The sequence below is a fragment of the Hibiscus syriacus genome, unplaced genomic scaffold (assembly GCF_006381635.1).
Source record: "Hibiscus syriacus cultivar Baekdansim isolate YM2019G1 unplaced genomic scaffold, ASM638163v2 tig00112383_pilon, whole genome shotgun sequence".
NCBI lineage: Eukaryota > Viridiplantae > Streptophyta > Magnoliopsida > Malvales > Malvaceae > Hibiscus > Hibiscus syriacus.
The window spans coordinates 2406286-2425178 of NW_024063319.1; the positions used below are offsets into that span (position 1 = coordinate 2406286).

Sequence of the window (18893 nt, forward strand, 5' to 3'; positions counted from 1 at the left end):
CCCACCCAAAGAAGCCTTTGTTCTACCGGAATGACACCGTAAGTGATAAGATGTACAAACTACCAAAGCTTCCATCCGACAATCTTGGAAAGGAAAAAGCTTCTAACAAAACTGGTAATAGTAATGAGACAGTGAACCCTGCAGAGTAAAACCAACAAGGCCAGATCTGAACATTCGGGTACGATCGAACTCGAAGAGAGATTTCCCTTCAAAGCATTGCGCAGTCCAATCCCCAAGACAATAGATGACTCTGCTAATAACCATTTTTGGTAAAACATGATTTGTCTTCAAAGCTTCTTCATAAGCACTCCAGTTGTGTTGAGGTGCATATCTTAATATCTCATAAATAGTTCATCCTTGAGTCACTAGGTCTTTCCCCAGTGATTCTCTCTCGACCTGGCTCATCGCGACTCCTTCTTGCATGTCGGTAACGTCCTCGCTTTTAATTGGGATCACGTCGAGCTCCTCGGCTAATGAGTTCATCACCACCGAGTTGGCCATTTTGTTGCAGTTCCTTTTCTGTTTGGTTCCGAAGAAAATGAAACCATCGCACAGCTTTAAAGTGGTTAATGAGAAATATGAGACCTGCCTCGTGATGGGTTTTCGAGGTTTTAATAAAGAAAGGAGGCTTTGAGAAGATATCGCGGTGTGCAGCGACGCCATGGATAAGTTTCTAGGACGATTGAGTTGAGCTGAGCGGACCGAGGTATGTCCCGGTCACTTACAAAGACCTCCTCTTCTTCAATACCCCAGAACTCCATTTTAAATGGAAAAAAATGGGAACCGCTCTCCACTTTTTCAGCGTTTGTTTTTCATGGCTTTGCTGGTCGTACGTAGGTGGAATTGAGCCGTTTGGAACCTGGAAAACAAACCTACAAGGTGATGTGGCTGGATAGTTGGGGGTTGAATCATGGGGCCTACAAAGATAAAAAAATATATAATAATAATAATAATAATAAATAAATAAACAATAATATATTTTTTAAAACCCGGATAAAAACGGGTGTCTACAACTGCCCCTCTTTGCACATTTTTGTGTTAACAAGAATAGGGCAAAGATGAAAAAGACAACAAGTTTTTGTCCGGTTTTCTTTAATTTGATAGTGTTTGTTGTGACACTAAGCCGATCCATTGAGCACGATATCCTTCTTCGTGAATTTGAAATCGTAGGTGACTCATTTGTTGTGAAGTTGAGCTTGCGTTGTCTTGAGTCCAATATCCTTCGCTGTGAAGTTGAAATTGGCTCTGAAATTGAGAAGTTGTTTGTTGACAACCAGCGGTCCCTTCGTCGTGAAGTTGAACTTGCGTTGTCTAGAGTCCAATATCCTTCGCTGTGAAGTTGAAATTGGCTATGAAATTAGGAAATTGTTTGTTGACAACCAGCGGTCCCTTCGTCGTGAAGTTGAACTTGCGTTGTCGGGAGTCCAATATCCTTCGCTGTGAAGTTGAAATTGGCTCTGAAATTGGGAAGTTATTTTTTGACAACCAGCGGTCCCTTCGTCGTGAAGTTGAACTTGCGTTGTCTTGAGTCCAATATCCTTCGCTGTGAAGTTGAAATTGGCTCTAAAATTGAGAAGTTGTTTGTTGACAACCAGCGGTCCCTTCGTCGTGAAGTTGAACTTGCGTTGTCTAGAGTCCAATATCCTTCGCTGTGAAGTTGAAATTGGCTCTGAAATTGGGAAGTTATTTTTTTGACAACCAGCGGTCCCTTCGTCGTGAAGTTGAACTTGCGTTGTCTTGAGTCCAATATCTTTCGCTGTGAAGTTGAAATTGGCTCTGAAATTGAGAAGTTGTTTGTTGACAACCAGCGGTCCCTTCGTCGTGAAGTTGAACTTGCGTTGTCTGGAGTCCAATATCCTTCGCTGTGAAGTTGAAATTGGCTCTGAAATTGGGAAGTTATTTTTTGACAACCAGCGGTCCCTTCGTCGTGAAGTTGAACTTGCGTTGTCTTGAGTCCAATATCCTTCGCTGTGAAGTTAAAATTGGCTCTGAAATTGGGAAATTGTTAATTGACAACCAACGGTCCCTTCGTCGTGAAGTTGAACTTGCGTTGTCTGGAGTCCAATATCCTTCGTTGTGAAGTTGAAATTGGCTCTGAAATTGGGAAATTGTTTGTTGACAACCAGCGATCCCTTCTTCGTGAAGTTGAACTTGCGTTGTCTGGAGTCCAATAACCTTCGCTGTGAAGTTGAAATTGGCTCTAAAATTGGGAAGTTGTTTTTTGACAACCAACGGTCCCTTCGTCGTGAAGTTGAACTTGCGTTGTCTTGAGTCCAATATCCTTTGCTGTGAAGTTGAAATTGGCTCTGAAATTGGGAAATTGTTAATTGACAACCAGCGGTCCCTTCGTCGTGAAGTTGAACTTGCGTTGTCTGGAGTCCAATATCCTTCGTTGTGAAGTTGAAATTGGCTCTGAAATTGGGAAATTGTTTGTTGACAACCAGCGGTCCCTTCTTCGTGAAGTTGAACTTGCGTTGTCTGGAGTCCAATATCCTTCGTTGTGAAGTTAAAATTGGCTCCCGAGCAAAATGTGTTGTTTCGAGAGAAACTTTCAATCTGTCGAGTTGGTCGAAGTGTAGCTTCTTACTGCCGAGTTAATCAACCACCATCTTTCTTTAAAGGCGTTTGAGAATCGAGTATCCTTCATCCTGAAGTCAAAACTTGACTTTAAAAGCTGTAAAAACGTGTATGCTAAAATGATGAATGTGATGCACCTAAGATGCATGCAATATGAATGAATTATGTGTTATCTTCTGGATGGAGTCTCGTGCTTTGTCTGTCAATCAGGTCCTTGGAATGGATCGTGCCCCATTTGCTTCCCGAGCTTTGGCTTTACAGACCTTTCATATCTGAGACTGTTCTGCTTGAAAATGTTTTTCTCCTTTTTCTTGTTTTAGGAGAGAGACATGATAAAAATGTTGTAAAATATTGTTCGCAATTAAATCAAATTGTAAATGTGAGTTCAAAAAATATCAAAGGAATCAAGAGCTCTTTTAATGCTTTCAGAGTTACAAATCTTTGACAAATGTTCAAATGGATGAGTTGGCTTTAGGTTAGCCTCATTTCTAAGGTTTTGGTAACCCAAAATGTCATTTTTTTAAATATCAAAATATGCTTTGGCATTTCATTTGGGTGTGGACATAATGACGCAACTAGAATGACCAATTACTAGACATTTTATTTTGGTCTTCTGAAATCTTCTATTTGTTCAAGCTTTGTAGGTTCCTCCAACAAAGGCAATGCAAAAATATCAGTCTAAGAATGAAATTTTTGAGTGCTCGTGTGTAGTCGACTATAACAGGTGTTCCTTAACTCCCTTAGTCCATTTTACCGAAAATTTCTTACTTAGATAAATTTGATTTAACTTGTCATTATCTGGCTAGCTAAATCCATAAAGACGGGGCATTTAACCAATTGCTTTAGAGGGACAGGTTAATATTATAATCACTCTTATCAAGTTAACTGAAGGGTTCATCTCATCACAGAGTCTTCGGTCTGACAAGAGCAGTGGAGCAAACACCGAATCGCCAAGTGTCCGAGCAATGTCACGGTTTGAACGTAATCTACTCATAAGGCCAGGGCTTTCAAGTTTCATCTATAACCAATTGCCTTAGTGGAATAGCTCAGCTTTACAGATTTAATTTCTTAAGATTATCAAGAAGAACCTGTTATAGCCTAGGTGTTTGTTGAAAGTCAAAAATTTCATCTTTAGAGTTTAATTTTCAAGCAACTGACCTAAACTGGATTCACCTACTCGACTCTTTCATTTGTAAAGATCATCATCGTCATTGAACGTCTTAAATAAAAAAACATAGTAATTGTCATATGCAAATGATGCCCCGTGTTGTCCGCACCTTATGAAAAGAAAAGGTTGTATTGGTTAATTGTAAGAGCAGGGTACGGTGTTTGAGGGTATATTCTGGGTAAGGTCAAAGTCCTTGTTTTAAATCATGTTACTTTGTCAAAAGATCTGTAACTTTAAATCATTTACAGAGTTTCTTAATTCAAATGATATTCAAAGAACTGCAAGTTTGCAAATGTGATTCATTCAAAATTCCTTACAAAAATTTGAGAAGTAATGAAAAAACAGATTCAAACAGAATGCCTCAAATGATGAAATGATCTTCCTCACTTGAATGCCCCCAAGTTGTTGAAGTCAATCCGATTCTTGTTACGTATTTTCTGTATGATTCTCTTGATTGTGGAGTAATTCTCGATAGTGCGCCTTGGGACTCCGCTATGATTTTCGCAATGAGCGTTCTCATCATACTACCTGGGGTACGGGGCTTCATGGATTTCTCTGGATATTGTGACATCACGTGTGCATCAAACAATTGTTGGTAAAGCTCCTTATATGTCATAGGATCGAAATGTTCTCATCTTTTATGAGACATGTGAATGTAATGAAAAGGGAAAAATAATACGAATGTAAAGAAAAATAACAAAATGCACAATATGTCTGAATGCATGATGCATGAAATGTTCGAGGCATTGATCCAAAAAATGTACCTGTTATTATAAATAATCCTTATTGGGACAAAAGTGTTATGTCTTAAGAGACAAAAATATTTTAAAGGCATAGACCCCAAACAACTTCTGATAGGTTGATCAGTCTTCTACCTTCGTCTGTCACCGGTTGAATACCCTGTCAAACCGTTCCGGCTCCTTTGGCTAAAATGTGCAAATAATGAGATGTTTTCCCCAAAAAAGGTCTCGAAGGACTGCATCTCCGACTTTCACTCTCTACCGAGCTTGTTTCTAACGAAAGTGTCATTGGAGCCCTCCATCGAGAGAAACTATCCGAAGCTTGCTTCTTGAATTCGTCAGCAATGGCATCCAGCTCAGCTAGGGTTTCACCATCTTGTTCTTGTAGTTTTCGAAATGAGCGACCGGGTCAGTGACCTTTTCCTCGTATTGCCCCTGCAACTTTGCCTTTGAGTATTCTTTGACCACGGTTGGACTTCTGAGTTTTTTTATCTCTTTGTATTATAACCCCTTTGTCCGTTAATGCAGATTATTTACGTTTAACAAACACATTTTTGGTGGATCAACACCTCGTTTTAATGATGCGAATGATAAAAAAAATGCCAAAGGATAAAAATGAAAGGGAGCAAAAAAAGTTAGTGAGATAAGGATAATAATAAAAAAATGATAAAAATAAAAAGTCCTACCCCATATGATATCTACCCCACATGCTTATTATTCATACCCGGACATGATCTCTATCCCGCATGCTAATTTCAAACAAATCCTAACCGCATATTTGTCTAGTTCGCATCTTTTGAACAGAAAGTAAAGTAGGAAATAAAAACAGCCTAGGGTATGGAATGAGGTTTTGGGGTGGGCTCTAATTCTCTGTACTCTCCCTGTTTAGGTTCTATAAATGTACTCGAGTTCTCCTTGCCGGTGCCCCCTTGGGCTTGCCAGACCCTTAGTCCTAAGCCCATTACAAGCTTGTGTGGACTAAGTTAAACTCGAGAGGAAACATTCCCTTATGCCCGCACGGTGAATAAATTCACACGAAGACATAAGGTATATGAATCCCGAAGGCTACTTGCTAGGCCCGCACGGTGAATAAATTCACACGAAGGTGTCGCTTTCACCCCCACTTAAAAGGGTTCAGAGCTCGGGTATAGAGCCAGAGATGAAAACTTTTCAAAAATCTGAAATCATTGAAAAAAATGTTAGTACAACTATTTATTTCAAAAATAATCAAAGGTAAATAATTGGAATCGAATAAATAAATTTAAATTTAAATTTACTATTTTTGCATAAAAAGACAACTGAAAATTAATTCTGGTCTGACTCACTTACCTGTCCCCAGCGGAGTCGCCAAGCTGTCGTAACCGTCTTTCGATTGGGCCCCGTAATTAGGCTTCGACTTGGATTAAATGAATTGGAGTCGCCACCGACCATTTTAAAACGAATTTAGGTGGGTCGGACACCATCTTACTTGATCTGCGTTTTACCAGAAATGTGTCGGGTTCGGGAGTCGGTTACGGTCAAGGAAGGATTAGCACCCTTGAACCGCCCTTTCGGTACCAATTAATTTACCGGTTGTCTTAATTGCGAAAATTAAAATTTAAATTAAAACTTAAAATTCAATTTGAATTAATTACCTTTGATCGATTGAAAATATCCCTAAAAAGTCAAAAATATTAGATAAAGAATAATAAATATTAAATAAATAAAAGGAAGGAAAAATAATAATAAGAAGAAAATAAGAAAATAAAGAAAATAAAAAGCATTAAATAAATCAAAAGGGAACAAAATAAAATAACATAAAAAAAGTAATAAAATAAATGAAAAAAGGAACCTATAGATGAATTTACCCAATGTTCAAAACCATGGGGTTTATTTGATTTTCACGGCAGAAGCTTCCTGTAGTGAGTTCAGATGGCTCCTCTAGCAAAGAGATATCACTGTATTAGATGGAAATCCTCTTCTCTTTTGCAAACAGATGGTCGTGCTCCATTGGAAAACCAATGAGCCAAAACGGAGTGATCGTGCCGCCTCGGAGATCCTTGCTTCCGATCTTTCGTTTGAATAAGTTGAGAGAATCGTGACCCAAATAAGTTCTACGTAGCCCACCCAAAGAAGCCTTTGTTCTACCGGAATGACATCGTAAGTGATAAGATGTGCAAACGACCAAAGCTTCCATCCGACAATCTTGGAAAGGAAAAAGCTTCTCACAAAACTGGTAATAGTAATGAGACAGTGAACCCTGCAGAGTAAAACCAACAAGGCCAGATCTGAACATTCGGGTACGATCGAACTCGAAGAGAGATTTCCCTTCAAAGCATTGCGCAGTCCAATCCCCAAGAGAATAGATGACTCTACTAATAACCATTTTTGGTAAAACATGATTTGTCTTCAAAGCTTCTTCATAAGCACTCCAGTTGTGTTGAGGTGCATATCTTAATATCTCATAAATAGTTCATCCTTGAGTCACTAGGTCTTTCCCTAGTGATTCTCTCTCGACATGGCTCATCGCGACTCCTTCTTGCATGTCGGTAACATCCTCGCTTTGAATTGGGATCACGTCGAGCTCCTCGGCTAATGAGTTCATCACCACCGAGTTGGCCATTTTGTTGCAGTTCCTTTTCTGTTTGGTTCCGAAGAAAACGAAATCATCGGACAGCTTTGAAGTGGTTAATGAGGAAGATGAGAACTGCCTCGTGATGGGTTTTCGAGGTTTTAATAAAGAAAGGAGGCTTTGAGAAGATATCGCGGTGTGCAGCGACGCCATGGATAAGTTTCTAGGACGATTGAGTTGAGCTGAGCGGACCGAGGTATGTCCCGGTCACTCACAAAGACCTCCTCCTCTTCAATACCCCAGAACTCTATTTTAAATGGAAAAAAATGGGAACCGCTCTCCACTTTTTCAGCGTTTGTTTTTCATGGCTTTGCTGGTCGTACGTGGGTGGAGTTGAGCCGTTTGGAACGTGGAAAACAAACCTACAAGGTGATGTGGCTGGATAGTTGGGGGTTGAATCATGGGGCCTACAAAGATAAAAAATATATAATAATAATAATAATAATAAATAAATAAATAAACAATAATATATTTTTTTTAAACCCGGATAAAAACGGGTGTCTACACTTGACATGTGATTTCAGCTGAAGGAATCAAAGTAGATCCAAAGAAAGTACAAGCAAATGTAGAGTGGAAAACTTCAAAGAATGTTTTTGAGGTTCGAAGTTTCTTGGGATTAGCATGCTATTATCGGAGATTCGTGAAGAATTTCTTGATGATTGCTTCTCCACTTACCAAGTTGCTCAGAAAAGATGTACCATTTGTTTGGATTGAAAAGTGCCAAGAAAGCTTCGATACGCTTACGAAGATTCTGACAGAAGCTCCAATTTTAGTACAACCAGAATCAGACAAAGATTATGCGATTTACAGTGATGCGTCCCATAATGGTTTGGGATGTGTTTTGATGCAAGAAGATAAAGTAGTGGCTTATTCTTCGAGACAGTTAAAGACGCACGAACGAAATTATCCGACTCATGATTTGGAGTTAGCATCTGATGTGTTTGCTTTAAAGATTTGGTACTACTACTTATATGGTGAATGATGCTATATTTATACTGATTTGGTGTCGAACACCGTGGTTGGATGGAATATCTTTGTTCAGTTGTGCTAGACATTGTGGGTTGTCGTTTCTTGGCCATGGTTGTTGCTCGGTGGCTATCTCTTACAGTCATTGATCGCAGTAAATCGGCAGCCCATTAAACGAACGAAAACCCCACTGCGTGGTTCCGCGTTTCGAATCAGAAATTAATATAAATGTTGTTTAAGTTGTTCATTATTTGGAATTGATGAATTGGAGATTAATACAAATGATCGTCTTCTTGCAGGAGACTTTGACTTGGAAACAGAATTATCGTCCCTACAGCATTACCGGCTAATTTTTAACAGACTCAAATTGCGAGAATCAATTATGAGTATTAGTTAATAGTTTAGGTTTAGATTTGGTTTTATTGTTAAATTAGAATAGTAAATTATTGGGTAAATATTCTATAGGAGCTAATTCGGTTAGATCCATTGTTCGGACTGGCCGTGGAAAAAAGTATTATCGTCTTTAGCTAATGTCGAGGTGTGTCTCTGCACAGTGCTAAATTCTCCGTGATATTTTGATTGTTTGACTTAATTGTTTTTAACATGAGAGTATGACTGATTTGTATGGTTATTGATAATCGTTGATCTGTAAAATAATGTTTGTTTGGTATTTATTCAGAAATTGCTATGTGAAATATGTGGATATGTTGGACTCGAAATTTATGAGATGCATTCGAATTATTTGTATATGTGTAGTTATGACATTAAGAACATATCAGAATTTGGTTATGCGTTATTTGGATATATGCTATTCAGATCTATGTTATTCGGATATGTATTTCATTCTGCATTTCATTTTGGGACGAATTTTGATAAGGGAAATTCAGTGCATTCACTTGACGGGGTGAATGTCACTTCATATGACGTGGTTTGATTGTAGATATTATGGTTCTGGGAAACCCGCTCTTCAAATGGTGTGACAGGAGTACGGGTGGATACATGAACATTTACATAACATTTAAATATTTGATTATTACTGTTTGATTCGGAATATGATTAATATTATTTGATTCGAGTTGTGCTATGACTTGAGTTTATTTGCAATTTAGAGACACAATAAGCTTTATAGCTTATTCCCCCTTGGTTTATCTCTCTTTCAGATTTTTTGTCACTAGGAAAATCGTATTAGGATATTCTCAATCGACTTTTAGAATAAAACTTTATTCAATGTGAATTTTTATTGACATTTCTATATCGACTTTTAATTATAATATTTTGTGGAATTATTTTTCTTATTACTTGTATTTTGGGACATTGGACATAAATTCTATTTTGGGTTTTGAGGATTTAAACTCAGATTTTTTTTATAAGCATTTGATTTACGTTTTAATTATTGTTTTTGGTTTATTTGAGTGTTTTAATTCAACAAATTTGAAGGTAAATTTTAATGTATTTAAAATAACTTTTGGGTAAGTTTTTGGGATTTAGTTAATGGACCTTCTGGATCTTGTATGTTCCCTCTAGGTCAGTAAAGGGGTTTACAAGAAAGAAAAATAAGAAAGAAAATAAAGAAGAAATAGGAAGCGGCCGCGAGGAAAAAGAAGAGTTAGAATAGGATTTAGAGAATTTTTGGTATAATTTTAAGTTGATCCCTAAGCTTTGTAGGACTTTCGAATTTGACAACAAGTTTGTAGTATTTTCAAATTGGTCACCAAAATTAATTTAGGGATTTGAAAAAAAAAGCAAATGTTAGGATTTTTTAATTAGGGTGTTACACCAATTTTCTATGAAATATCGATTTTATTTATGATTTTTTACATCTATTTATAATTTTAAATTTTTTGTATATGTCGTACTCTTACCATTCTCGTATCCTATAATTTTAGAAATGGTTGTTTTCTATCCCAATTCCCGTCCCCGTATCTATAGCAGTGCAATATTAGACCTTTAATAAATATTTAAAAATTGAGCTCCTAATAATAATTATTGAAAATAAATAGACCTTTAATAAAAAGTTTAGAAAAAAATATTGGCAAAAAATTAGACACTTATACAAATATTAGAAAATAAATAAATTATAAGAGTTGACCCCTAATAATAAATATTAGAAAAAAATGAACTAATAATAATATATATTGAAGAAAATTAAACTTTTAATGACAAGTATTAAAAAAATAATTGGACCATGTAACTAATATAAAACCATTTTTCCCGCAAGTATAATATATATAACAACTGCCCAGGCCAGATACGCCCTGCTTAAGGATGCCATGTGAACAATTAGGCATTGCTGAGAGTGAGATCGTCCTATTTTTTGGGTGGGATATCAATTCCAATAATCTGGATGCAACTTATTGCTTCAGCAAAGAACTAGATCCTGGATAACGAATAACAATAATCTCCCAGTAAATGGCATTAAATGGTTGGTTCGAGTTTTACCACCTTTATTCCTTATGCACAGGTAGCAGTATACAGCCAAACCAAGTGAAATTGGGAGAAAGTATGCCCACTTGCTTCTTGCTGATCATATCTGGCCGACCCTGGAATACTATATAAGAACTTTGTTCTTTTCTTCTTGGTGGAACAAGAACTTAATGGTTAGTGCTCTAAAGAAAATGGCTAACCCACAGCTGCTGGCTCTTCTAACAATCATATTCGTTTAATCTTCAAATATGATTTTAGGATTATCCAATATAAATTATAAGCTACAAGAACTTGTTTAATTAATCCCGTCCGTTCATTTCGTTTCATATCCCACACGCGTCCGCATTGATATATTAATTCAAGCTCATAACCGGCCATTCTAAGAAACTTGACAGTAATGGTATTCCATTCAAGTCTGCAACGAAAATCACACTGCATAAAATCATGTTCCATGTCCAGTAATTGATTTTATAACGACACGAATCAAAAGATGCCATGCTCTCGAACCAGGCAATACCAGATTCATGAGCAATTAATTTGAAATACAAAAGAAATTACTGACTACGTGCCCTCACAAAGACAACGCAAGCGTGAGGAGCTATTTATTTAACTAGAAAACAACACGAGACATAATAAAAAGAACTAATCTTCCTCCTCTTCTTCATCTTTCCAGCAGCACTTCAGAGTTGATCTTGGGGATCCACAGCTCCCAGCACTGAACTTCTGATACAGAATGGATCCACCGGTTCCAAGCCATTCAATATTCATCTCTCCACAACGGTACCCTTCAACATCAAGGAGACAAATCTGCTCAAGTGACTGACCCGCAACATCAACGTGCACAGCAACAGAAAAATCCCTCGGCTTGAAACATGCCAACACACGTTCAACAAGCTGATTCAGATCCAGCTCTTTCAAGTCATATCCCATCGCTTCAAAGCTTGCATAACTAAAACCATCTTCAGGGGTAACATGAATAGTAGAGATTGCAGCACCTTCAATAGCATTCATAGAATAACCACATGGATCAAACTCAAAATCACATATGTCAGACTTAGGAAGTATCTTTCTTATGCCAGAATCAACAGTCATCATAGCTGCAGAGGATGTTATATCTCTGTAAAAAACAGAAGCTCTTTCGCTATCTAAGCCAGTCATACACATTTCCAAAGTGTAAACAGGATCGTTGATGAAAACTGATTCAGCAGTTGCAGAATAAACATGCCATTTCTGTTCATCCAATACGCCCATTACAACAGCTTTGCTACCACCACCAAGCTTTCCAAAGTGTTCATCAAGAATAGCAACTTCTTCAGAAAAGCTTCTATGAGGATATGACTGAGCACCAGGGAAGATAAAACTCCCACGGGTGTACCTAACAGATTTTACAGAAAGTGAAAGACTGTCGGCAAGCTTCAAAATAGCACGGATAGCAAGAAGCAACTTTGTGGTCCCACAGGTTTTGATAATGATCTTGTATGGATAGACAAAGAGACTAGACTCAGAAAGAACATAGGAATCCAAAAGCTTGTTTGACAAAGAAGAAACTATGGTGCACTCAGCTGGACCCAGAAACTCATCCAACTGGTCTTTGGAAAGTGCCCGAAGACCCTTCCCTTCAGGGTCAGTAAAGATGCCAGGCTCAAAAAAAACAATTTCAAGCCTCTTTTCATAACCCTCAAATCCTATCGCAGATAGGGCCATTATGATGTCAACAAAGATCACCAAGCTTTATCAGGTACACAGAAAGTATGCAGTTACCGAATGAGAACACAAATGCAACGAAACCAATTGCGGAGAGAAAGAGAAAGGAGGTGGAGGAGGAAGTCTGTAGAAGTAGTCTAAAACTAAACTAATAAAGAAAATAAAAGTTGATAACCACTACTAGTGGTCAGACGGAACACTTGTGAGTATATCAGGATGGCTTGCGAGCGCACTGCAAAACAAGAAAGAACAATTATTAGTATTGATACAAATAAAGGCAACAGCCTTCATGATCCGCAATATTCAGAAGAAGGCCACCACTTACGTTGGAGTAAGCAGCAGATCTGAACTTCTTGATTCCACCGTTTGGTCGAACGTCTTCAATGCTGTAACCGAGAGGAGCTTCGTAGAACAAAGATTTACTACTACTAGACTTCTTTTTCCCACCTTTAGACTCCATTAAAACATTCAACCTGCATAATCATTAAAAGCACCAACATAAGACATATGATACAACAGGTAAATATCAACAAATAATTCAATAACTAAAAAGAAATTTCAAATCTATGTTATATCGTACAACAGAAAATATCCAACCATAAAGAAACAATAAAACCAAATCTAAAACAAGCCTCCAAAATATTTATAAACAATGATAAGATTCAATGAACATAAATATAGGTTATAAACATACCGAATTTTCAATTTTATAAACTCAAAAATGCATTATCAAGAATAACATTAAAAGTATAGATAATTAAAAGAAAAAAAATCAACCTTCAATTCAAGTTGCATGCAAAACCGTATAAAATAACAATAATAATCATACAATCGAATCATCAATTAAAGGAAAAAGGGAAGAACCGGTACTTACAATTCAAAAATTTAAAAATCCTTGACCAATCAGTGACAAGAAATCCACTATTAAACTCCGTTCAGATCCTAAGAGAAAAAAATAACAAAATATCAGCCCATAAGTTTGAATCTAAGAACATTCAGATCTGAAAAACACCAAGATCAAAACAGAGAGAGAAGTAATTACAGAATAAAAGGGGAAATACCTTTCAGAGAGAAAACAATTATGATAATCGGCTTGGAAAATATGAACTAAGAGTTTTGAATCTGTAAGCCGCTCACGCAAACTCTGAATATGATGAATAAGGGATGGCGAGGGGGGCAATTTATATAAGGGAGGTAGGGCTTTTTCTCTAGTAAAAGCTGCTCGTTGACAAAATGTCATATTTGCCCCTGGTTCGTTTCAAGGAACGTTCCGGTAAATTTGTTTAGTTTTGTGCCTAATCTACCCCTAGGGAATGGCGTTGGTAACAGCTGGAACGTTAGAAACGTGCTTTCCACGGTCATGGATTCATGGACCTTATAGGGTTTTTTCTTATTTATTTTAATTCTTATAATTATAAAAATATTGGAATATTCTTTAAAGATATGTTCCGAAAATTAAAAGAAAAAGAAATATTCTTTCGAAATATTGGCAAAGCATAAACTTTTTCTTGGCTTAGAAAAAGCAACGTGTTGTAAAATTAATTAAATAGATATTTTTTAAAAAAATAAACATATTATTTTAATTTTGATACTAGTTTTATTTTCCTTTCTCTTTAAGAAAATACATGTTATTATTATAAAATTATTGAATACTTTTTATATACAAAATAAAAAGAGGTGGCTATCCAAATTCGACAAGCAAAGGCAAGCAAATTTCCACATGGCATACTCCACGCCATAAATGGACAGAAAGATGGAAGGATACTAGGGACATTTCACATGGGCAATATGAAACCTCCAAATTTTCTTTATTCATCCAATAAAAAATTGTTTAAAACAAAAAATTACAAGATAATAAAAGTAAATGTTTAATCAATCTGGAAAGTAAAAAAGAAAAAGTAGCTTATCATCAAATAGATGATAGTAGAAAGTAATTGAGGATAGATTCGGTCCCCAAAAGTTTTGTGGTGAGTGGGACTCTGACTTTACATTTAATTTGAATTGATTATGAGGATGAGATTCTCCTTGGCCCACTCTTCTGACACGTACGTGACTCTGGACCTGCAATTTTCTTCATCGTCGCTTTTTATTATTATTAAATTTATTCAAAAATGAATTTGATATATAATATTATTTATTTTAATTTTTTGGTTTAATATATTTTAGGTGTCTAATATTTTTTTATACTTTTACATATTTATCATTAAAAAATCGTTAAGCATTATGTGTCACATTTATATTTTAAAATTTTAAAAAATAAAAATATTTTTTAAAAATATTTTTTAAAATATGAACATTACATGTGTCATTTAACGTTATTTTTAATGGTATGCACCTAAAAGTTTAACGAAAAAAAAACACTTATTTTTTAATAAAAAATTCTTTAGGCGCTAAAAATACGTAAAACCAAAAAATTAAATTAAAATAATATCTATAAAGAATAATTTTTAGTCGTTAATAATACAAGTTACATATATAATTATTCGAAATCAAAATCTCTAAAAATGACAACATTCAAAATTTTAAAATCTAAATAAGATACATAACACTCAAATATATAAATTTTACATCTTTTAATAAAAAAATAATTTTATTCTAGGGTAATATCATATTCAATATTTATATTTTCAAAATACTAAATGTGATAGTTTTACGTAAATAAATCAGTTAGTTTTATTAAAAATGAGGTTGTGTGTGATTCTGGTAATCGGCCGTTCCGTTTTATCAATGCTTGGTAAACTCATCCTCAGTTTCGAGAGCGGTACATGGAATGGTAATAATTCACTAGAAGAGATGGTTGCGAAATTTCAAAATGAGGTTGGTAAATGGAATAAGGAGACTTTCGGCCAAATTTGTGCTCGTAAGAAAAATATCTAAGCCCGTTTGCGCGGAATTGATAGATCCCTTGCTCAGCGGCATTCTGACCGACTAATTTCCTTGGGCAAACATTTGCATAATGAGCTGGAGTTGGTTCTTGATCAAGAGGAGAGCCTCTAGCGCCAGAAAGCTCGGGTGGATTGGGTTTTACATGGAGATCGCAATACTCGGTATGTTCATGCTTCGGTGATGGCTAGGAGAAGGAAGAATCTTATCCCTGCTCTTCGGCGATCTGATGGTATCTGGTGTTCTGACAAAGATGAGCTTCATATGATTGCTATTAATTTTTATAAAGAGTTGTTTTCTGCTTCTGCCTCCAACAATCAGCCTTACTCAGTTAGGGGTGCTTTCCGTTGATTACTGTTAATGACAAATCTCGGCTTACTGCTTCAATAACTGTTGAAGAAAGTCGCCAAACGGTGTTTGATATGGGTTCTTCGAAGGCTCTTGGTTTGAATGCTGGATTTTATCAGAATAATTGCGATATTGTTGGGAACACCGTTTGTAAATTTATTAATTTGGTTTTCGGTACTGGGTGTATTCCAGCTTCCATCAACCGCACACTGCTGGTGCTTCTTCCTAAAGTTGTTAGTCAGGAATCGATGAGTCAATTTTGGCCTATAAGCCTGTGTACGGTAAATTATAAAATTATTGCGAAGCTCCTTGTTAATCGGCTGAAGCCTTTTCTCCCGGATTGGGTTTCTGAAAATCAAATTAGCTTTGTGCCAGGTTGTTCAATCATTGACAATATCATAATTACTCAGGAGTTTCAAATTAGCTTTGTGCCAGATTCTTTAAAGCCTTCTCAGGGTATTAGGCAAGGGACCCTTTGTCTCCTTATTTGTTCGTTCTCTGTATGGAAAGACTCTCTCAAGCCATTCAACTGGCTTCATTGGAACAAATGATGATTATTAAAGCAGTTCTTGAGGATTTTTGTGTGGTCTCTGGCCACAAAGTTGTGCAAAACCACCATTTACTATTACAAAAATGTTCCTAATTTACTGCGGCATTCTGTAAGTAATGATTTCGGGTTCATTGAAGTGGATGACTTGGGTAAATATCTAGGAGTGCCCCTTCTGCATAAGAGGGTTACGTCCGCTTCCTACAATTATCTGTTACAAATGGTTCAAAAGAAGCTAAGTGTTTGGAAGGCGAGATGCCTGTCCTTAGCAGGGCGTGTTACTTTGGCAAAAGTTATTCTAAGCGTGGACCATGACATTGTGGGGGTGGGGTCGCAACAATGATCGCTCTTTTTTCATTAAGTCGATATATATTGTTTGAAGTGGGGAAGCGAATGAAACTCCGAATAAAATTTGGAATATCATCCATAAATTCCAAGGCCTACCCCGGATCAAATTGTTTATGTGGCTTGTTTGTAAACGTAAGATTATGACGAATGATGAGTGTGTTCGTCGCCATTTTGCGGATGATCCGAACTGCTCAATATGTGGGGCTGCTTGTGAAGATATTGACCATGTTTTAAGGTAGTGCCCAACAACTTTTCAAATATAGAGCGAGTTGGTTGTTACTAACAAAATACATGAATTTTTATCCATGAATACGAAGTCGTGGATAGCCATGAATCTTCAAGACGGTTTAAAGTTTACTAAGAATCCAAATAATTAGTTGTTGCTCTTCTCGGTAGTTATTTGGAATATATGGCGAGCTCAGAATGCAAAAGTTTTTTAAACTCCTTTGGATGGGGACTGAACGATAATTGAACGGAGTAGTAGGCTTATTCAATTCACTCTTCAAGCTCAAGCCAGGGTGTCTCCATCTGCGAAAAATAATGTTGTTATATGTCGTTGTCCGGATAGATGGACGGTTCCTCCGACTCCGTGGATCAAAATCAACACATATGCTGCTTGTAGGGGGACGAATAATTATGCTCGGTGTGAGGGAGTTGCTTGAGACAGTTTAGGAAATTGGATTTTTGGGTTTTCAAAATTTATTGGTGTCTGTTCGGTGTTAGATGGGGAGCTTTGGGGTGCCTATAACGGTCTGAATCTCGCTTGGGATGCAGGTTTCAGGCAAGTTATTCTTGAACTTGATAGTATGGAAGCCTCAAAATATTGTTTGATCGGATTATGAAGGTGCCAACTCACTTGGATGGCATCTTAATGAGTTAAGAAGGCGAAATTGGAGTGTTCGTATTAACCATGTGCTTCGCAATGCAATAAAGTTGCAGATGCCTTGGCCAAGGGCGCTTCTTTTGACAACCTGGATCACATTGTTTTTGTTTGTCCCCTAATGTCGATCATGAATTTGTTACAGGAATACTTGATAGTGTCTAGCTAAGTTGTTAGCTTGTTTTTCGCCCTTGTTTTTCATGTTTCTTCGATGTAGTGGATTAACATATGTAATTTGTTCCTCCATTTGGGTTAATGAGGTTTTTAATGAGACGTATGTTAATCTTTCTCTTGTATGGTTTCCTCGTTAATGAAATCATACCTTTTACCCAAAAAAATTGTGATATTTCTTATAACATATAACACAAGAAACTAATTAGTTGAGATCATACATGGACATACAAGGAAAAGATTAAAATCTAATCTAAAAACTCAAACAAAATATAAATTTCTAATAGATCCGACAGTATTAATAAATAAATCATAATAATGGACCAAACTATTGAAAAACCACCGGAAATCACATATCAGAATTAAGCATCGTGAGAAAGCTATATTCTAATGTAAATCGTGTATTCAAACCTATTCTAAAGTCCAAAGTAGGACATATAAATAAGATAACAAATCAATTCCATTTTTGATCAATTGAAACAACCTCAAAGTTAACCATTAAAAATTAAATAATAATAATAACCAAACTACTAATAAAAAGGTCCCAAAACGTGCTATAATTTTTTTAAAATACTATTTTTAATTTAATTATGAAATAATCACTACACTATTTATTGTTGCTAACTACCATCAAATGATACATATCATATTAAATATAAATGAACCCAAAATTAAATTTATATTTTTAAAATTTTATAGCGTTTGTCGAATACCATAATATATCATTAAAATGATATACTATAATGTAACACGAGTAAATTTATCTTTATTATGCAAATTTTATAGCGTTTGTCGAATACCATAATATATCATTAAAATGATATACTATAATGTAACACGAGTAAATTTATCTTTATTATGCAAATATTAAAAAATATAAAGATTTATTTAAAATTAATCATTAATTAAAATTTGTTTTTATTTTTAATAAAATTTTAATTTAATTATAATTTTTTATTAAAAATAATGATTAATTTAAGCAACTTGATTTTTCTAGAATTAAGATTTTTTAAATTATTTAAGTTAAGAATGACCATGAGCAATAGTCACCATCGAATATCTTAACTCACAAGAAAATTCGTCAAAAATATTATATTATAAATTCAACGCTACCGTTTGCCGTCACCCGATTCACCATCTCCCAACAATCATCCGACAATCACCCAATCGGTCACCAGGATGAGCTCTGCAGGCGGCGTCCCCCCACCCCATGTTTCCATTGATTTGCATGAGCAAGGAAGCCGACTGCAGAGCTCATCTTGGTGACCGACTGGGTGATTGCCGGATGATTGTTGGGTGACGATGAACCGGGCCACGGCAAACGGTAGCGTTGAATTTATAATATAATATTTTTGACGAATTTTTTTGTGAGTTAAGATATTCGATGGTGACTATTGCTCATTGTCATTCTTAATTTAAATCATTTAAAAATCCTAATTCTAAATAAATCAAATCGTTTAAATTAATTATTATTTTTAATAAAAATTATAATTAAATTATAAAATCTTATACTTTTTAATATTTGC

The 18893-nt window shown here is 35.9% G+C and overlaps 1 protein-coding gene across 1 annotated transcript; it reads right to left on the bottom strand.

Annotated features, from left to right (window-relative positions):
• Positions 1-11040: 11040 nt before the first annotated feature.
• Positions 11041-12285, bottom strand: LOC120178926 (S-adenosylmethionine decarboxylase proenzyme-like). The gene has a single exon (XM_039184687.1). The coding sequence runs from the start codon at positions 12188-12190 to the stop codon at positions 11129-11131; it is 1062 nt and encodes a 353-aa protein (XP_039040618.1). The 5' UTR covers positions 12191-12285; the 3' UTR covers positions 11041-11128.
• Between the last annotated feature and the right edge of the window lie 6608 nt (positions 12286-18893).